Source organism: Motacilla alba, chromosome 7, assembly GCF_015832195.1.
Source record: "Motacilla alba alba isolate MOTALB_02 chromosome 7, Motacilla_alba_V1.0_pri, whole genome shotgun sequence".
Taxonomy (NCBI): Eukaryota; Metazoa; Chordata; class Aves; order Passeriformes; family Motacillidae; genus Motacilla; species Motacilla alba.
The window spans coordinates 10,706,402-10,728,266 of record NC_052022.1 but is presented as its reverse complement, the minus strand read 5'-3'; the positions used below and the strand labels follow the sequence as shown (position 1 = coordinate 10,728,266).

Below are 21,865 nucleotides of genomic sequence, written 5' to 3'. Positions count from 1 at the left end.
CACTGGACTGGGCTGCCCAGGGATGAGCTGGAGTCACCATCCTTGGAGGTGTTTAGATAAAGGCTGGGTGTGCATTCGGGGCCCTGGTCTGGTTGACAGCGTAGTGTTGGGTCATAAATTGGTCCCCGTGATTCCGGAGATATTTTCCAACCTGAGTGATTCTATGACAAATTCAGCCTCAGACGAGGCTATGCGGGACAGCGCTGGCGGTGGCTCGGCTGCTGCCTCCCGCGGAGCCTGGCTCGGGAGCGTGGCCGTCGCATCCCAGCCACGCACGGGCGGCTTCCCCTTCGTACACAGCAGCCCATGCCGCTCCGCAGCCCCCAGGGCAGCCCCCCGAGCGGCGCGGGCGGGCAGCGGGGCCGGCAGCGGGGCCCGCCGGGAGCCCTGAGGCGGCGGCGCCGGGAGCGCGCGGATCCCCCTCAGGGCGGCCCCGCCCCGCAGCGGCGCGGCCGCAACGCGCGGGGGCGCTGCGGCGCGCGCGGACGTGTCCGCTCCCACAATGCCCGGCGGGAGCCGCGCGCCGCCGCCCCGCTGCCCAGGTACGGCTCGCGCCCCCCGCGCGGGGCCGGCGCCGTGAGGGGCGCGGGCGGGGCGGGAGCCGAGGCTGAGGCCGCCGCTCGGCCCTGCCCGCCCTGCCCGCGCCGCCGCCTCGCCTCGCCTCGCCTCGCCTCCCTTCCCCTCCCGCCTGCCCGCCCCTGCCGGCCTCAGGCCGGGCCGCGGAGCCTCAGGGCCGGCTGCGTTCGCGCCTCAGCCGCGGTCGGCGCGGGGCCGCCGCCGCCGTGTCGGGGGGGTGGTGGAGGCGGCGGCAGCGCCGCTGCCGCGGGCAGGGCGGGCGCGGGAGGCAGCCAGGGCCGCTCGGGGCTCCTGGCAGGCGCCGCTCGGTAGCAGGAGCCCGCTGTGTGTAGGGTCTCCACCGCTCTCCAGGCTCTGCGGGAGGTTGTGTGAAGTTCTGTGACCTGTAGCGGTGCGGATCAGCCTAAGTCAGTGACCACTGAGTCAGCGCTTCTGCTGCGGCTGCAGATGGTCGTGTCGGAGCTGCCACGTAAGTAGGTGCTAGGTGAAAGGGTCAAGCTCCCAAAGTTTGGGATGCAACTCGTTCCGTTCCCTTAGTTTGTCAGAATTGTGTGGACGTTAGGAGGAATTTCTTCAGCAGGGGTAATTATATATGGGATTGGGATCCCAGGGAGGTGATGGAGTCACTATGCCTGGAGCCACCTGTTAAGGAAAGACTGGACGTGGCACTTAGTGGTGGCTGGTGACGTGGTGGTGTCCAGTCATAGGCTGGACTCAAAGATCTCAGAGGTCTTTTCCAACCTCATTGATTCTCTAAATCTTGGTTCTGCCTCTGAGGTCTCTTTCTCCCTGGCTTTATGGAAAGGATTATATTGGCTGGCGATTTAGGATTATTCTCTTGCCTTATCATATCCGGTGATGTCAAAGTGGCTTTATTTGTTGTGTCCTTCTGTAGTGCTCCAGTTTGTAATGCAAATCTCTGAGGTATGATGTAGAGTGAAAAAATTAAGCTCCTTCCCATTTAATGCAGCTGTCACAACCCTCAGAAGTGGGGACAATAAACTGTCCAGCAGTAAGTATAAGGTACATGTTTGAAGTAAGCACAGAAGTTTTATCTTTATTCTGTGTCTGACAGGCATGTAGCTTGCACATGCTTCCCAGTTTTATATTTTATGGAAAGTTTTTATGAGAGGCAGACATCCCAGCAAGAAATGCTGTGATTAAATTGGCTGAAGGTTATCAGGTGCAGGAGGGTAGGCTTGCCATTACACTAGATCTGCTCAGAATTTTGAGAAAGCTAGAGGGTTTTTTAGGTGAAGTATCCTGAGCAAATCAAAGTCACAAGCCACTTTCAAACATTTGTAAAAAGTATTACAAGACTGTGTCAAATAGGTTTAAAACAACTGTCAGATCACAAGTTAGATGATGAATTTGTTACAAAAGCTTGGAATGTTCCAGTTTCTGTTTTCAGTGCTTCTAGGACTTTTCTAGATGCTGCTTCAGGAACAAGTACCATCATAACACAGAAATAAACAACATGATAATTGAATATGGCTTCAAAAAAAAAAAACAAGTACAGTGAAACAGGCTCTGGTTTTCATCACCCGAGGTTTCTTGTTCCTGGGAGGAAATGAAGCCAGGCACATGTGCCGATTCCTAGTTGTGAAACAGTGGATGCTGGCATGTGCATGAGGAATTGGACAGCTCTTGGGAAGGTGCAGTAGCAGAGGAATAGCCACCCTGCTGACTCTTACCTGTCTGTGGCCAGCTTTCTCCATGCTCCTCTTGTCCATAAGTTCTCTCGTTTGTGGGGAGGGCTGTGCTGGGGAGATCAACAACGGTGGGGCAGAAGCAAATACTAACTAAGGGAAACAAGAATGCTGCAAGCGTGTAGTGATGCTTCTGTGATGCTCTCCCTGTTGGTGTTTGTGTGGGGGTCAGAATCCCGCTGAGGAAAGGGTTGTGACTTGCTTTTAATACCCCTGGTAGTTTTTCTCTGAACTTTTCCAGTTGCCTCTTAAATTCATATGACCCTGTAGCATGGACGGCAGCCTGTGACAGGGGGTTCCACTGGCTGGTGACATGTTTGGACCTCTGTGATAGCTGTGAGCCAAACAGCTGCTGGTTGGATTTGGAATGCTACAGTTCTGTCATGGAGTGAAACAGCAAACCCAGTCTGTTCATTTCCTTGCACCTGTAAGAGAGTCACAGACCATTTGCAGTGGAAGTGCAGTCTTTAGTCATCTTCAGGTGGTTGAGGGATACAGAATTTTTGGAGGAAAGCGTATGAAGTTTGTAACGATTTGGTGACTTACTTAATGCAGCTTTGAATAGACGTTTCAAAAAGACATTAAGAGATAGCTCTGAAAACAAATTTATCTTTTTTCAATCTCTAAATATGTAAGTGCATATCAAATTTACCACTTGTCTCCTTGTGTAAAGCTGTGTTGTTTTGAGAGCTGGATAAGGTAGATTTAGTAAACTTTTTTTCTTTGTTAATACATTTTCAGGTGAGGCTGTATGTTCTGTTACAGTATGTGTATTATACATCTCTTGACAAATGTATGATCTTCCAGCCAAAGTAGTTTTCTGTTATTAGCTTTGGTTTTTAGATAGATCCCTGATTCTTCTGTTAGGAGGCTGAGAAAAAAGTTCATATTTTCACTGGGTGGCCTTTTAAGATGATGGTGACAAAACCTAACTGGTGTTAAGATCTTCAGCTCAGCACAATTTCTACCTTGTGTGATTTCGTAGTATATTAAGAGAATTGGCAGCTTTCAACAGAGGCTTGTCTTCTGTTACAGAGCCTGTTTTTCTCTGAATATAAGTAGGAGTCGTAGATTTATGCAAATATTTATTAACATACAGAATAGACACAAAAGTTGAAAGAATACCTCTAAACTTGTCCTTATCATTTGCTTTGTGTGTTGTCTGTGCGTTCATGCTGTTGTTAGCGGTGTTTATGTTCTTCTCAGTTGTAGGAGCAAAGCAGCTATGATGAGATTGAACATTGAAAATCTTAATGCTTTGGAAATAGAGCTGTGTTGTGCTGTGTTTCGTTCCTGAAGTGGTCTGAGCAGAGAAGGTTATGGATTATTCAAATGTAGTGGATAGGGGGAATGATGGGGTTCAGCATCAAAGGTTGTGTAAACCTGAGATACTCCTGTACTGTGCAAATGAATAGCATGTTTTCCCATTTTAAATGCCCCAAGTGATGGGACTTCCTGAACTTCACTTAAAGAACACAGAAACATTTTAATATCTCTGTTATCCCAGTTTTCTTTTTCTTTGATTATCTTTTGAGTAACCTCCCTTGGCTATGTTCAGGCCTTTCCAATATGTAAGGCCTCACAAAAAAGAGCTGAAGTGCATTGTTACCCAGTAAATATATTTATTAACTTTTTTTGTTTGTTCTTATCTCATCAGATAGCTCAACATGAACTTTAACCATCAAGATAATTTAAAAAGTGAACAGAATAATATCTTTTCTTCTGAGAGCTGGCTGCGGGATTCTGGGTTTCTCCTGCAGTGCAGTCCTATTCACTGCCTTTTCCTGAAACAGGACATGGAGCTGCGTTCCTTTCTTCATGTTAGCTGCTAAGTAAGTTACTTGTTTCATCAGAAATGCAGATCCATGAAATTACATTTTGTGCAAGTAAGTTAATGAAGGGGTATTTAAACTGTGCCATGGCATCACTGCTCTTGTTTATATTGATACAGTTCCCAAAAGTCCCTGTCAGGATGGAGGTCTGAGTGGTAGAGATGGTTATTGGCAGAGAACCATTGCAGTTTAAAGCTCCTCTGCAATTGTGTCGTGTTCTTGAGCTGCTTGGTTAGCTCCTTGGCTGTGTGGTTAGCAGCATGGTTAAGAGAACCAGTCCGTGTGCATTCCATGTGAATTGTCCTTCTGGAGCACGTGCATGAACTTGGAGATAGGTAAAAGGTTCTGACTGTGGGTTTAGTTTCTTGAATGCTTCATGCCAGCAGGCTGATCTAGAGGAAGTCCTGGAGCTGGGGTTGTTTTGTGTTTTTGTGTCCAGCTGATGGAAGCACTTTGTTCAGGAGGGAATTCTCCAGTTAAGTGCTGAAATAACAAGGGCTCCCGATGAAAACCCCAAGGTGTTCAGCAGACTGCAGTCAACAGTGGCTTCCCCTGCTCTTACAGCTTTGGGGAGAGTCTGATGTGCTGTACAAGTAAAATACAAGGGTATTAATTTGGAATTTATTCAGCTAACGTGATGGATCTCAAAGGAGGTTGAAGTTTGACTGCTGCTGAAGCTGAATTTACTAAACTGAAAATTACAACACATTTTTAGTGCTTACATTATTATATGCTTCTTTCTTTCTGAAGAGTAAATAACCTTGAAAAGCCTGAATGTTGTTGATTATTCATTAAGTTTCCTGATGGATATATAATCTTTGGGGAGTGGGAAATAGAGAAGATGAGAGTTCAGGTAAAAATAGCTATTTCCTCTATGAAGAGGTAGTGTCTTTTTGGGGAAGAATTGCATTTCTGACTTGTGAGAATGCAGTCATTCAGCTGCTGAGGCTTGTAAAGCGCCCTTAACGTCATAGTTTGAAAGGTGCTGTAAACATGTCAGTGTCACACACAAAAGCATATTTCAGCTGTAGCCAGAAATATGTTTCCTCTTGCAATTTGTGACTGTATGGAACTTGAGTAGCATCATCTGAGGGAGGCAGAAGTATTTTTTCATAGTGTCTGAAGTGATAGGTGTAGTATATGGTAGGAGTCTGCAGAGCAGTGTTAAGAGCTGAGGAAGTGTTTGCTTTTGGCTTCATATAAATTCTAGCAGTTCGCCCACTATAGGAGAACAAATTTGTGTACTGATGCTTGGCAGATAAGTAATCCTTTTAATATGTGTCTTGCTAGACTTGTGAATTATTTGATTTAATGTAAGGTTTGAAGAACTGTTTTTTGGCTTGTGTAGATTAGTAAGTCCTGTTCAGTTAAAACTCTAGTCTGAGTTACAATTGAAAATCCTAACTGTGCCCCAGTTGAGGCCTGAACCCACTGTACAGCTTGAGAAGTTTGATTCGTCACAGTTGACTCTGTTGTTGTCTGTGCTTTTACCTTAATTCTGTTTCCTCCTGATTTGTGTTTTGTTGCAGGTTGTCATTAACTCTGTTGGCAATGTCTATGATTTTATCTGCCTCTGTGGTCCGTGTGAGGGATGGACTCCCACTCTCTGCATCTACTGATTATGACCAGAGCACGGGAATGCAAGAATGTAGAAAATATTTTAAAATGCTCTCAAAAAAACTTTCTCAGCTTCCTGATAGATGTACTCTGAAAACTGGACAGTATAATATAAAGTAAGGCATCTCCTTTGTATTTGCAACATCCTAGGTTGAGTCTCTCTGTAAGTTATAAAGTTAACTGTGCACATTAGAAATGCTTAGTCAAACTAAGATTAATTGTTAGCACTATTTATGTATCAGAAATTTAAAACCTGAGCAATTGTAGAATGGTTTGAACCTATTCAGACTTTCATGGAAGTTCCTTTGTAATGGCACATAGTCATAGGGCAACATCATGGGAAGAGTGGCTTTACATGGATGAAAGGGTAGGTTTGGATTAGATATTTAGAAGAAATTCTTTATTATTTATAGTTCACTTGCACTTTAACTGGCCTAAATTCGGATTGTAATTTAGATATTTTAAATGAGGTGAGTAATTTCATCTTAACCCCTAGTTAACCATGTAGAAGTTACAGTGGAAGGTGTAGCACGTGAATGATCCTAGAAAGTGCTAATACTCCTATAGGTATATGTGAGTTTCCAGCATTTCTTGGATTAAAGCCCAGGATGGACTAAATTGTTTCAGTTTATTTTTTACAGGCTAACTACAGTTGGCCTGTAAACTGATTAGCTTTAAACAAACTTTTAAGAATAAGCTATAAGGCTCAATCAGGGTAGATTTTACTGCTTTTGTCTTTGATTACTTTTAATACTGTAAGTTATCCAGCAAGATTGGTAAGAAATTTGAATGTTATCATGAAAACCAAAACTCTGATGAATTGCCTAAATGCAACAGAATATGTATACTGCAAACTGTCCTTTTCTGATTTCATATTTGCCATCTCCGATTGTCCTTGCAGCTCTCTTTGGAGAATTATTAATTCTGCACTCTACAGAACAGTTCTATTTCTTCCCATGTTCTAGAAAGAGCCAACAGCCCTCCCCCAAATCTGAAGATAAGGTTTTGCATTTTTGAGCTGCACCAGATTCTGTATTGTACATTTGAGATGAGTGAAAAGCTGTTACGGGGATGAACCTGTGTTTCTGCATCCTAAAAGCGTTGTTATTTTCTGTTTCATGAGTGTGTGCACACATACAGATACCTACATACACATTCATGTAAAACAGCTTCTCATATGATTGATTGTACAATGTAGTGTTCAAGTAAAACATTGCCTAAAAGTAACTTGTTTTTCTTCTAGAATACTGATGGGCTTTTCAGTAACCATTTATTCCTTTGCTACCCCAGATAAGTTTTTGTTTTTTGGTTGCAGAATATGAGATCAGACTAGAAAAGCAGTTAATTCACTGAATTTAAATTTGAAATTTTGAATATGTTTTCTCAATTCCAGCTTTATAAGTTCTCTGGGAGTAAGCTATATGATGTTGTGCACTGAAAATTATCCCAATGTCCTGGCTTTCTGTTTCCTGGATGAGCTTCAGAAGGAGTTCATCACGACCTACAACATGATGAAGACGAATACTGCTATCAGACCATACTGTTTTATAGAGTTTGGTAAGGATCTGACTTCCTCCCCCTTCATTCTCATACTAAGACAAATGAGAATTTAAATAGATACAACTTAATGCACACAAAAAAATGTTCAAAACGGTTTATAGTTCTGTTTCAGATGGATTTAGAATCTGATTTAACTGCAGTTAGAGTCAATAAAGAAATATTTCTGAGGGCATTAAATTAATCTATTAGAGTTTTATCCAAACTTACTTCTGTTCATTCCAGTAGGTTTTGGTTTAAGCCTTGTGTGAACAACTCTGGAGTTCATCTTCTGGTAGTAATATCAGGAGTTGTTTGACTTCATACCTGTTGAAATACTTAACCTGTGATGTCATTGAGCTTCATAAATTTCTCAAGTAAAAGATTGCAGTTTCACGTGAGCTCTTAGCTGTGCTACCTCTTGTTCAATACATGAAAGGGAGAAATGTTTACTTCTCTTATGATGTAGTGGAGCATTTAATCTTCAGACTCCAAATGCAACTCATCTCATATATACCAGATAACAGCTGTTATGAATTCCATTAATTTATGTTGCTTTAATACTATCTATTAGAAATTACTGTAATTCAATATTCTTATGAAGCACATTAGAGCAAAGAGAACTGCAGTTTTAGAAACACGGGGGAAGATACTCCAATTAGTTAATTCCTGTCTATAATTCAGTCAGTTAGTGACAATTTCTATATGACATTACTGTCCTCCTTGTGAAGATTTCTATGAACACTGTTTTTCTTCCACAACATAATTTTTTCATAAGGATATTTACTAAACTAACAGAAAAGCTAGAATAAGTGCAGTGAATCCATTGTATTAGGAATGTGTTCAGTCTCATGCAATGAAAAGTCATTAGTTTATTCACTTATTACATAATTAGATTTTTAGAGTTTAATTTTTTTTAACTGCAGAATTAAATAACCCATGATGTATTAGGCACAAAACAGAAATAGTGTTAAAAACCCAACATAAATACAAATGTTTCAAGCAATATATTTCAGTTTGGAACTGAAAAGCTGCATGGTCTTGGATTATGTAATTAACAAAGTCCATAGAAAAACACCTTTTTATTTTAAATTTTGCACAGATAATTTCATTCAGAGGACCAAACAGAGATACAACAACACACGTTCTTTGTCAACAAAGATGAATCTTGCTGATATGCAGACTGAAATCAAGCTGAGACCACCATATCAAATTTCAGTGTCAGAACTTGGTTCAGCCAATGGTTTTTCTCATATACCTGTGGGGGAGTATAAGGGTACTGGTAAGATATCTGCAGGTGAGTTCCAGACTTCTGTTGTTGTATCTTTAAATGAGACACATGCAGCAAATTTTTTTTTTCTTTAAAAAAAAAAGGTTTTTTCATGTTTCTAAAACATAAAGCTGATATGACCTTACATGTATTTTAGCTCAGATGTCTGTTTTGTCTCTTGCTCCAAATGCCGACCTTCCTGAGGCACTCAGAGGAGGAAATGGCCCTGTTGATTAGGCTGCTTTATTGAAGGAAAAAAACCCTGTTAATGAAGATGAGCACTTAACAAGAAGATGATTTTTTTTTTTGACCTTTTAAGATTTCTGAAACATTTTGATATTTCTGCCCAGTAAGACTCAGTGTTGATATAAGCTGAGAGCAGTGCCAGGAGTTAGAGCAGCTGGAGGGAGAAGCATCTCTTTAGGAGGCCTTTGCAATGGTGAAAATCGAAGGAGCTGTGCTGGCTAAAAGATATACTCTCTAAAATGAGTGCCTTATGTACAACGTTAAGAATTGCAATTTTGTATAAAACTGCCAAATTTCTTTAATTAGTCATTAATTTCTTAAAACTTAAATTTATTTCATGTAGGAGGTAAATGTGGAATTGTGGGGTTGAGCTGGGTTAAAGGTTTGTGCTATTAAGTGAATCCTCTGAATGGGTTTGAGGCCCATCTTCAGATGTTTCCCAGCAGGACAGAAACAAAATGCCAAATCCTTGCACTGATACATGGGCTCCACATGTGAAACTGACATCATCTGATTTCAGTCCTCCAAGTTTCATGAAGCAAAATCATAAATAGAATGGAAGGAAGCGTTGATTTTAATTAGTTAATATATTTTCCTTTTTTTCCCAGAAGTACTTCTGTCTGTAAATCATCCCGAGCAGGCGCACACCGATGCTGTTCACGTTACAGTGTCAGGGTGCAATCATAAATCATAGAATTGCAGTCGTAAATCTAAACACCTCCTACAATGTTGTAATAAATGAGATTTTGTGCAGTTTATGTATATGTATACATTAATAGGATCTCTGTGCCAGTATATTATCCTTATTATGTACTTACTCATGAGGATTACTCTAGAAGATTGAAAACTCCTTTCTATGGAAGATAAAAACCAAACAAAACCAGTAGGGTGTCCTGTGTGTACTCTGGGGCCCTGATTCTGAGAATTCCAGGTGCTATGAGACAGTGTAGAAATAGCTTGCAGTCTCTGTATTTACAATTTAACAGTATTGGAGTTAGAGTCAGGAAAATTAATAAAAGGAAAAGTGTAAAGCTGTTTAAGTTGTTTAAAAGAGTGGAATCATCTAAGCAGCACTGTACCTTTGTCATCTTTTTACATGTGTGGGCTCTTTTTAAAGGTATGTAATGCTGTGATACCACTCTTTTGCCACTTTTAGTTTATATTGTTGTTTACTCTTAATGTTCTCATGTAATCCTGCTTTGTGGAAAGGGTTATGGTGGCAGAAGGGGAGCTGGTTAGCTCTGTAAATTGTCTAGATTCAAACTTCCTGCAGTTGGAAAAAGAAAAAGCAGTAAGCATGAGAGAATTTAGCCTGTGTCAAAATTGGCTGTTTTTTAAAAGTTGTCCATGTAGAGGGAGATGTGATATTTATCACTTTTTTGAGTAAGAGTGTTGAAGGTTATATAGACCTAAATTAAAAAACATAGGGACCATTTCCCTTTTAACTAAAAAAGAAGATTCAACAATAATTGGCAGGTGATTGTCTGTTTTTTTACTTACCTCTCCACAACTTCTTAAGAAGAATTCTGTTTTCCTCTTTTCTTTCCATGTCATTTTTCTTCTGTTTCTCTTTCAGTTGCTTTTAACTTTCTTCTTCCTCTGAATTCCATAGATCTCTGTTCAGTTATCCACTTCCTTCCTTGAGTTGCTGTAGAAACTCGCCATCAAAGGGCTGTACATTATGAGAAGCTGGCACTTTGCTACTTCTTCAGCTCTTCACATTTTAGATGCTATTGAATAACAGTGTCTTTTTTAGAAAGTCTGCTAATGGTTTTGTAGTTCTTTACATTCATCACTTCTCTCCACCCTTGAAAAGAACTTTCTCTGGATGTTTGCTGCCCACTCAGTTGGCTGGACTTCCAAGTTTCTCCTTTGCTCTAAGGACAGAGCAAAAGGTTCTCACAAAAAGATGTTTTGCCTAGTGGAATTTCCTGAATATGCTGTACTGTTAAAAAGTAGGACTTTCTGGAGTGAGCTGTGGTAAATGAAGTTGGAGAGCATCCAGAGGTGGAAAGTTAGGTGGATGCAAATCTGTTGTGCAGAATGGCAGAGTTGGAGGCATGAGCTCGGGCCGTGGAGGGGAAGCAGCGGCTCTCCCTCGCTCCCACTGTAACTGGGTGTGTAGCCAGGGTGAGGAGTCCAGGCCTGCTGTGCTGGCAGTGCTTGCAGGGCTTGCCCTTTTCCCTCTGAGAGTTGTGCAGTGCAGTGAGGAACAGGGTTCATTCTGCATGTGGGAAGCATAAAGTGTGCAGATAATGGATAGAATCTTCCTGCAAAGGTACATGTAGGTGTTGGCAGGCATTAGAAATAAGGTCACAGCATGCTGATTTGTGATGTTTCAGGTTAGGATAAAAGTACTGGTTTCTGAGCTTTTTTTCAGTGAAGAAATGAAGAAACAGTTGTCAGATCAAAGTTATTTTTTGCTTGATGGTATACTCCATGCTTTGGCTTTTTTTTTACGTTTTAGTTTTAAATAAACTTTCTTACAAGTAATGTAGTTTCTCATGCCATGTAAATTTCCTGAATTTCTATGTAAATGTCAACATTAAATTCAGAATTTGTGCATTATTTGAACTGAGAATTTTTGATATGGCACTTAATCATATTTCTAAGATTGGTAGATGTACCAATTCAAAGTCAGTTGCCCTTTACCCTGCCTTCTCTGACATTCCTTCTTCATTCTTTGGTTTTGCCTTCATCTTTTTGTATATAAATTGAGTCTTGTTGCTTTGATTGTAACACTAAAATTTGTTACACCCTGGAGAGTTTAATAACATTATAATGGTACATAATGTCCTTTTTTTTTCATATTTTAACAAGAGTGAAGTTACTATTTTATGAACCTTCATAGACTCCGTTGATTTAGCTGACCAAACTCTTTACTTTTCCCTCCATGGTTCTCAAAGAGGTGTTTTAAGTGCTGTTTTAGCACACAATGATTTTAAGTTACCCAATACATGGGGAAAAGGAGATTTTCTGGAGAGCTGCAGGTGGAGAGCGGTGGACTAATCTTATCCACCAATTAATGGAATGGAGTTACTATTGGCTAAAAACAGTCATATACATCTTCAGCTTTTTTCCACTCTTGAGATGAGATGGTTAAAAAAAACCTAAAACAAAACAACCAATTGGGAGTCATTGAAAAAGAGTGGTTTGGTATGCAGATAGCACATCTAGCATATTTAACCTTAACTGAGTGATTGCTGGGAGTAATGTGCCCTACAGTTAGAAAAGCAGTGAGCTCTCACAGTTAAATGTGGGTTATACTTTTGTTTAAAAAACCATGCCAGCTGATTTACACTATTAAATTCAGCACAAATTAATTAACTGAACTCATCCTGTATATTTTTGTTTTATCGTACACTCTTAATTAGACAGCCCTGCCTGCTTATCAATGTGAAATAGCTTTTGTTGGGGCTTTTTTAGGTTTTGTAACTTCATAAACTGTTTGAAAAACCTTTTTCCTGGGTCTGTGCAATACAAACAACTGGGATTGACACCCCCTCTCTATCAATGTTACAGTTCATTAACCTCATTGTTCACATCTTTACACTTGGTTGATTTGAACAGAATGATTTGAGTACAGCTCAGTAGTCCCATTCTTATCCCAGTGTTGCCCAGACTGTTAAGAGTTCTGCATTGTTTTTTCACATTTGCTTTCTGGTATTCACTATGGAAAGGGACAGTAATGAGGAACATACATAACTGTTACATACTTGTGACCCTAGACAAGGTTGAAAGAGCGGGTGTGCATGGAAAGAGAGTGTTTTAATTGTAATGTATTTAACTTGTTAGATGCTAAGCACAATCTGGAAGGCCTATATAAGATTGTGGTACAGGTGCCAGCTGAGTTTCAGAGCTGTCCCTTCATGTGTGTCTTTGGTAGCACACACTGTGTTTTTAAGGAAGGGGACTGTGATAGCAAAGCTGTCAGTGTTCTGTTCAGCAAACAAGCTAAATCAGTCTCAGTAGCTCACTAATGCATTGGTGTTAAAGAAGAGTGGAGGTTGTGAGAGAAGCTCTTAAGTACGTTACTTATTAGCTGGTTACTGATCAGTAGCAAGTGCGTCTTTTACTTTTGATTTCTTGGCATGTTTGAGCAGCCATCTAAATGGAACCTATTGAGATAAAGACTAAATATAACAAGATAATTACATGTGTGAACTGGAGGAAAGTTTACTTTTTGCTAAATCTTGTGCTGAAACATTTACAATGTTTTGTCTTTTTAGAAAACAGAAATGACATTTTGTGGTTTGCTTCAGTGATCTCTTGAGCTGAAAAGCACTGACAAATGAGATTATTATTTTATTGAATTTCTGAAGGCATTGCTTTGACCTTTGATATCTTCTTTTGATCTGCTTTGCAGCTCCTCATCAACGTCTGGAACCTGTGACTCTGCCAGGGATTGTCTCATTTGTGCTTAGTCTGTTATGTGGAGCTTTGAATTTAATCCGTGGCTTCCATGCCATAGAAAGTCTTCTCCAGGTATTGTACATGTCCATGAATTTAAAAGTTATGCATCATAGCAACCACAATTCTCGTTTTAGAAGATTGTATATGATTTGAGTTGTGCCAGTTTTATTTCAAAAGTACTGTTCGTGAGGTCAGGCCTCTGTTACAAAACCTGTATTGTTTGTGATCTGTGCATCCTCCTTGAGTGTGCTGCCTCATTCATCGAGGCTGTGAGTTTCAACAGCAGTGGAAGGTGGGTGGCCAGCTCCTTCCCTGGTACCTTGGTAGCAGTGAGGATGTGAACAAAATGTTCTGTTTGCTAAATTTATGCCAGGGTATGAGGCATTTAATTTCTATAGATGCTATTTAAAAACACTTGAGTGAAATGATGAACAGCTTGGAAAATCTGGGCAGTTTTTTTGAAAAGTCCACAGAGCGGGAATCTTTAAACAGGTTTTGTAAAGTTGTTTCTTAGAGAACTTTTGTAGTTTTTTGTTTGTATTTAATATACCTTATTTCTTATTGTGTATTGAAAGGATCAGTGTCAGAAAATTGTCAAGTACTTTCTTCTAAACTCCCCTCACCAAACAACCTCCCCCAAATCCATTTTTTTTCCTGTAAGATCTTTCTTTCAGTTTCTTTCTATTCCATTTCTTGTGCTGGTTGTATTCCCACAAGTGCTACAGTATCACTAATAATGGTTTATGCTTTCAAGCAATTCAGGTGAATATGCTGCTAGTACTTGGCAGGCATGCAAGAAAGTTCATGTGTGCTGCCACAAAAAACCTAAAGACTTCCTTAAAATTTAATGGCTGTTATTGTGGTGATAGATATAGAAACTAAAAACCCCATGGAACTTTTCTGAGAGAAAATGGTAATCCTCTTGCTTGGCTGGTAGATATGTTTAAATAAAGAGACTATCTGGACTTCATAGAGTCATTTAGGTTGGAAAAGACCTGAGTCCAACCATAACTCAGCACTGCCAAGTTCACTAAACCATGTTCCAAAGTGCCACATCTACAAGGCTTTTAAATTCCTTCAGGGGTGATGTTTCAACCTCTTCCCTGGGCAGCTTGGCAGCCCTTTCAGTGAAGAAATCTTTCCCCTGATGCAACACGAGGCCATTTCCTCTCATTTTACCCGTTCTTACCTGGGAGAAGAGCCCAACCCCCACCTTGCTACAGTTTCATTTCAGGTAGTTGCAGAGAGCAGTAAGTTCTCTCCCAAGCCTCCTCTTCTCCAGGCTAAACAGTCCCAGTTTCCTCAGCTGCTCCTTGTAAGTCTTGGTCTCTAGGCCTTTCAGCAGCTAACTGCAATATTTTTGATACCTAATGGATTTTTTTTAGGGAAATAAGGTAAAGAAGAGTATCTGTATTTTAGTTATCTTATAAAGTATTGATATATGTAAAGATTGAATAAACAGTACTGTTGAGTCTCAGCATTTTGGGAAGACTAGTGGATAGATGAACAAGATTAATGAAAATGTTCCATGCTAGTTCCTTCTTTCTGAGTTGTCTTTGGTTTGTTTTTAAAAGAAAGACCAAGTGAACCTGCATCTCTACTTTATCCCTAATTAGGTTTTTTCTGTGTTATGCACAATTCCCTCAGTTTATAAATAGGAATGATTTTAAAGTATGCTGTAGTACAAATAGTACTGAGCAGATTTCTGTCAGTTAGTGTAATGTTGCTAAAACTTATTTTGTTACCTTTCTGCAGCTGATTTTTTAAAAAGAGCACAAACGTTAGATTAATCTATTTAAGTGATGACAGGACATCCAGTTAATTTTATTCTCTGTTATTGCATCTGGAGGTAATAGATTGCAGTACAGATGGAAGATAATTTTAATTTCTGACAAATGAGGCACACTAAAAATCCATTAAAATTTCTCTTAGTTTACTTTATTATGGAAAATCTACAAGGTTCAGGGAGAAATAATCCAAAACACAATTAATGGAATGTGTTCTCATAAGTCATTCAAAAGCGTGTCTCTGAATTACTGTTTGCTTTATAATCAGTGGTTTTATTTGGGTGTTAATAAAATTCTGTTACAATCTGTAACTGTACTCCACCAAATGTGCAGTGGCACTGGGGCAAAGACTTACACACTGGGTAGAAGTTACTGCATTGTGGATGTAACTTTTGTGTTTTGCAGACGTGCAAAGTTTTTCCTGGTCAGCACAGGACATGGAAATGCTTCACACGTAACATACTCTCAGCAGACACAAGTTGTCCTTGTGCATGGACCACCATCTTCTCAAGTGATATTTGCTCTCAAGGACATATTTGCATGAGTGCCTGTTGTTTTCCTAGGAAAGTTTTTGGTGGTTGCAGATGTTTGCTAGAAATGCAGTTAGAATAGTCATTGAGCATGGAAATTTACTCCGCTCAGCTCTGTAGGAGCTGTAACAACCTGTTTGAATAAGTTAAAGGGTTTGTTTTGTTTTCAAAACACATAGTAGAAAATCTGTCACTTCAAGTAAGTTTTTCCATCTTTCCTTCAAGAGAGCCCTATTTTCCAAGTCTCCTTGATAAATTCCTGTGCTGCTGTTAGCTCTCGCTGCCTGAGCATGGAGCTGCCTTCGTTATTCTCTGTGCAGAGTTTTACCCCACCCTAGTGGCCAGTTTGGATCCTTTCCTGTTAACTCGTTTCCATTTTGTGAAACTTTAGGAAGGCACAATTCTATGAATTTGCTATTAAAGGTAGTTCCTGGTGTTTAGGCTTGAATTTTCGAAGGCATCTGGAGAAGGTAAATATCCAGTGTTAGAGCTGGACATCTTTAAAGCTTTTTGAAAATCTTGAATAGAGTTGTTTGTTGTGAATAAACATTTTGGTCAGACTCTAGGACATAATTTTTTGCAGACATGTAAGTAAGCACTGATTAGTCCTAATTGTCAGTTTAGTGTGGTAAAGGAATTGCTTTGAACCCGTGTGAAACTATTTTAACGTGCAATAATTCATAACTTTAATACTGTGAATGGCTGGTATTTCACTTGTTTTATTGTAAAACATGGCTTTTTGTTTTATTCTTGCAGAATGAAGGTGAAGATTTCAGCTATGTTATTGCATTTTTTCTTGGAACGGCAGCCTGTTTGTACCAGGTGTGTTTTTCTGTTTGCATAATTCACTAGAGTTTAGAAACATTACCCAGTCATACATAAGTGTCATCATGTTTTCTTAAATGTCACAGATACTTGAATAGGGTGATTACAAAAAATATTTTCTGCTCTGTTTTTTTTCATTAATCATAAACTATCTTGTAGTAGTAGATTGATACAAAGAGCTTCTGTTTGCTGGCATTTATTCTCCAGCTGGATGATTAAGACATTTAATTGAGACAATTATCTCTGAAGTCACAAGCAGTGGAGGTTATATTATTTTCTTGATAATTCTGCACCCCAGAATTTTCCTCACTCTGTACTTTAATGTGCATCTTCTTCCTTTTCAAAGCTTGTGGTCGCTTTTCACTGTTTTCCTGCCTGACACTTCTTGCTTTTCTTCTCTGTCAGTTTTCCATTTCTGCACCTGAATTTGACTTTCCTTTATAATTTACAGCAAGGTGCCCACTGGCATCTGTCATTCAGTGACACTGCTATTACATTAACCTATGTCCATGTCTCTCATGCTCAGTTGCTGTTATTACAGTTACTTTGTCTTTTAATCTTAGACTTGTGGAGTATGCAGTTTTTACTTGTTTCTGTGGGCCAGTGTTTAGTACTGTGTCAGACAGTAATATAAGAAAATGCCTTTCCATCAGTCTGTCTTTTGTCCAGGTCATCTGTAATCTTCATTCTTTACAATTCATCTCTAGCAAAATGTCCCGATGCCTCCAACACTCGTTGACTTTCCATCAACTTCTGCCTTAAATAATTTAGATTGGTGTTAGTTTTCCATGCCAACAGTCTGTTCCATATCAGATAAGGTAGAGCTTCTCCATTCTTTTTTCATACAAAAAAATACACTTTTCCCCTCCTATCCCAAACTGGAAACCTTGTTCTTTATAAAGTATTCATGTCTGTCCATTGAGACATCTTTCCTCCACTATGTACCTTGAACAGAGCTGTCTGAAAGAAAGAATCCATGCAATTTGGAATGTAGGCTTTTTATGAATATTCAAAATACATCTGCTGAAACTCTGTTTCTCACCCTCTGGTATCATTCCTGTAGTATGCGATCGGTCAGTTTTCAGGATTGAGGGATGTTGGTTCTCTGGTATGTTCTGATGCTCTTTGGCTACAGTTAAGAGCTCAGGACATTAATTCCCTGTTTTGTATGACAGCCCATTTCACTGTCATTCCCCCACCAGGCATCCATCATGCTGTATTGTCTTGTTCAGTTAATTACAACACAGCACTGTGTCTCTAGTTCCCAAGAAATGTTTATGATGTGCCGGCAGAAGAACAGGACTTACATGGAATATGATGTTTTAGACTCACTGACATGTCTAGTGTTGCTTCAAAGTTTCTGGTCTTTTGTAAAGAGGAAAAAGTAGTAACTGCCTCAGTTGTACCAGAAGTGCAAAGTACCAGAAGCTGAGCCTTCAGTCATCTCTTAACATTCATTAAAAAAAAAAATCAAAATCAAAAATCAAAATCTCCTCTTCTGAAGTAGCACAGAGGAGCTTTCTTCATAAAGCATGCTCAGTATAACACTTGAATGATTACACTTTCCTTAGTAGTAGAAAAACAACCCTCAGGAGTTTCATAACAGTACTTGTTACATTAAGCTGTTAAAGCTGCATTGTTTTGGCCTTTTGACTGTGTTTTGGCATTTTCATCTGTTCTGTAAGGGGCACATCCAGTAGCTCAGAGCTAGACCAATGAAAGATCCACTTCACAATTCATTTCAAACAGTTCTTCAGTAAAATTCGGTCATTTGACATCATGTTATAGTAACATTTTTAAACTACTGTTTTCAAGCCTTTATTAATCATTTTGATGAAGCATATCCTGACTCTTATTTTAATCCTGGAAGCAGTCACACTTGTTTGTACATTGTCAGTGGAAGTGACAACACTAGGAAATTATCTGAATTCTTATTGCTGAGATATCAGTACCAGCTAACTGCTCTTTTAGATATGATTTGTGGAGTTGTCAGCACAAGCAGGTTGCATTTACTCTGCTCAAAATGGTCAAGCAGGTTCAGAACACTTCTGTCTAGATTCTGAAACATGCAGGTTATTAACCTCTAGTTTTACTTTGCTTTTTAGGAAGAACTCACAAATCTTACTGATAATGCCAGTCCTCATTTCTCTAACAATATTTAGATACCCAAACACTATGAGTAGCTTTGCTGCTCTCAGCCACACTTGCAGTGGAAATGCATGCTTTTAACAAAGTGGTAGAGTTCAAATAGAATATAAAGTAACCTCAATAAATTGTATTGTTCAGTTGCCCTTTTTTTGAGGAACGTGAAAAATGAAAAGAAAATTAAGTGGAGTTTTTTTGACTGATAAAACATGGCAAATGCCCAGGAAGAACAGAAATGGCACTTAGATAATCTGATGATGGATGCTGGTAAATCTGTGTGACCATAGTTATAAATCCACTGGGAACAAATTTGGAATAGAAAGTAAGCATAAATATATTGTTATCTACCTTAAACCTGAGAAAAAAAAAAACTTCCTTCAGCAGAAATGACCTGAATCCAGGGAAGGGGCAAAGGCATTTTTTTATTTTTTAGCAGTTAAAGGAGTAGTTCAGACAACAGAAGAAATAAAAATAATGTCTGGGTAAAAGCTTTGTCCTTTTAGAGATGAAAACTGAGGCAAAAGACTTGAACAGATTTTCAGTTACAGTAGGAAGAGGGCTGAGTAGGGAACTGTGGGCAGTCCTGACAGACTGTGTTACACCACAGTGTGCAAAACATCGCCTTAAATTACAGGAGTGTAGTTGTGTCTCTCTCCAAATGTGATGAGTCCTGCAGCAGCTGAAGCAGGGTGTGGGCCGCTGCATCTGCCTGGAAACCCTCAGCATCACCCCTGGCAGGACACTGAGAGGTGTCTGGGGGATTGCCTTGCGTTGGGCTCTGGGGCCCTGCTGTTGTCCCTGTCCTTCCCATTGCTTTCCTGAAGAAGACTTCTCTTGTTCTTTCTGCACTGCTTGAGTGGAACAGTTTATTTTGACCAGAGATTGCCAGGAACATCACTATCTTTATTCATGGGCCACTCATTGCAGGCTGTAATGAATTATTATGAATGAGTTGTTCTTGGGGTTTAATACAAGGCAAATGTAACCTTGTATTGATACCAGGTACTCTTCATCCTTCTATGACTGCTGAATTGTTACTGTTCCTCCATGCTTGATTCAGACTTTTCCTTGGTTTGGGCTGTAGTTTTTCAGTGACATGAGAGTTTTTCTTCAGTAGCAGTTATTTTCCATGAGGTAACCTGATTTCTTTTTCATTTCCTGACAGTGTTACCTGTTTGTGTACTACACAGGCTGGAGGAATGCCAAGTCCTTCCTGACTTTTGGGTTGATCTGCCTGTGTAACATGTACCTGTATGAACTGCGCAACCTGTGGCAGCTCTTCTTCCACGTGACTGTGGGAGCTTTTTCTACCTTACAGATCCGACTGCGGCAACCCCAGGGAAAGTCCCCTGATTACAACGTCTGACAAGTCCTGGAACATTGAGACCAAGTCTTGTTCCAGTAGTTACTCTCAGGAATGTAAAGCTGTTCTCCAAAAGATGAAGCTGTCTGAATGGGGCTTTTTTTTTCTTTTTTTTTTTTTAATAAGTCAGTGTAAGATGCCTGTGGACATTCTACACTTGGTGGTTGAACCTTTTTTTAATTATTTTTTTATTTTCTTGAAAAGGACACAAAAGAATATGGGACTAGAGGAGGAAAGTGAAGTATATCCATGCAGTGAAATGTATGTAGAATATGAACTGGTGGCTTAAAAATCTTCATTCCTTCCTTCATGGAATAATCTGATGTGGAATTATCTGATGGTGGCGTGGAAGCACATTTGTACGTTACTGGAGGAATGCGTAGGGTATGTTCTGCATATTGTGCAAGCTTTTCACTTCCAAGGTCAGTTTTGCCTTTGTGAGGCAGTAGGGAATAGGCTAAATAAGTAATAATAATGCTATTGCATATTAGCAAACTAGATATGGCATATGTAAGATACTAAATTTTGGAATGTTTTATTTCACTTTGACATATATGTGAATGTTTTCTTAATTAAAATGTAACCTGGAAACTCAGTTTCTAGGGATCGGCTTCACCCGTGGTGCTTTGTCTTGTGCTGTAAGTTCTTTAATGTGTTTTCCTTTATGATTTTGTTTTAATTATTCTTTGAAATTGATTTATGTAGATAGGGTTCATTTTCTGTAACTATTCAAAAAGTTCTGCCACTAACCAGGATTCTTGCACACTTCATGTGTTTGGACTCTGGAAGGGTTGAAAGAGAACAGATTGGTGAGTAAATGGAGTGACTTGTACTTGTTTGGAATACTGTTCTTTTTATATGTTCTTCCTTACTTTCAGAAATGGATGAATAATTAGTTCAAACCTGAGACAGACAACTGGTGACAGGAGAATAATAAATCAGTCTGATTAGCTTAAACAAGAAATACAGGGATTGTGTTAATTCTTTGGGCTTTATGGGTTGGGTGTTTTTGTGCTGGGATAAAACCTCTGTGATCTAGTTGAGAGAACAATTGTATGCTGCTAAAGCTGGTGAATCAACCAGCAAACTCCAACCATCCATAGAGGACCACCATCACTTCCACTGGGGTTTTATTTATATATGAGAGTTATTTATGATGTTGTATAATGTGCAGATAGATGTAAGTTTTTATCTACAATTTGTAATCAAGCCTTAATGGCAGAGAGGTTGTAATGCCCTTGTGTTGCTGGATTTGGGAATGGGCAGAGCTTTGCTGTGCTGTGAAATGTTGGCCCAGGCAAATTTTCTTGGGCATTTCATATCAAAATGTTATGTTTTTAAATAAGTTGCTTAGTGCAGATTTTATGACCAAGAAAAATGAATCTGGATAGCTTATTTTCTTTTAAATAGATGGAGTATTAGTTAAGAAAATTGTGCATAATACAACCAAGAAGAATTAGAGAATGAAACTGCAGTGGGAAGTGCTGTGTCTCAGGCTGCTGTCTGAGGTGAAGCCTTTGGAGATCCCTCTTGTGCAGGCTCCAGGGTTGGTGCTTTGCAGTTAATTCTCTTCCCTCCCCACTTAGGGGAGAAGAAGGTGTTTATGAACATGAGCAGCCCTTACTTAGCACCCAGAATTGTTTGTATTAGCATCCAGTGCATCATTCTGAAAAGGTGAAGAGCAGTCCTTTACATTTAAAATCAGTGATTAAAAAATAAAGATATTGTGGTTTAAGTATTAAACTAGGTTTTATTTTGCTTATAGTGTCTAGAAGAACCCTTATTACCTGTATTTTCACCCCTGTTGATAGGCAGGGAAGCTACTATGAATGCCTTAAGTATTGCTTAGATTTTAACGCGGGTGTTGTGCACATACAGATTTTTTTGTTGAATCATTTCTTTGGTTTATATGTTGGCAGAGAATTTTGTTTTCTCTGAGGCACCATCCCTTCCTGCTATTCCCAAAGATCCATTTTTAAGGAATGAAAACTTCCTTTGTCATAGCATCTGGAGCCA

At 39.7% G+C, this 21,865-nt stretch overlaps 1 protein-coding gene across 2 annotated transcripts; it reads left to right on the top strand.

Annotated features, from left to right (window-relative positions):
• The first annotated feature begins 476 nt into the window (after window positions 1-476).
• SEC22A (SEC22 homolog A, vesicle trafficking protein) lies at window positions 477-20,464 on the top strand. 2 transcript variants are annotated; one of them, XM_038143322.1, is made up of 8 exons: window positions 477-542; window positions 3,943-4,117; window positions 5,647-5,850; window positions 7,128-7,291; window positions 8,373-8,567; window positions 13,153-13,271; window positions 16,273-16,338; window positions 19,652-20,464. In XM_038143322.1, exons 2-8 carry the CDS (start codon window positions 4,104-4,106, stop codon window positions 19,850-19,852), a joined length of 963 nt encoding a protein of 320 aa, XP_037999250.1. In that variant the 5' UTR covers window positions 477-542; window positions 3,943-4,103; the 3' UTR covers window positions 19,853-20,464. The 2 variants fall into 2 exon arrangements, with proteins under 2 accessions (XP_037999250.1, XP_037999248.1); XM_038143320.1 differs by lacking the exon at window positions 477-542 and adding an exon at window positions 604-1,045.
• Window positions 20,465-21,865: the final 1,401 nt, after the last annotated feature.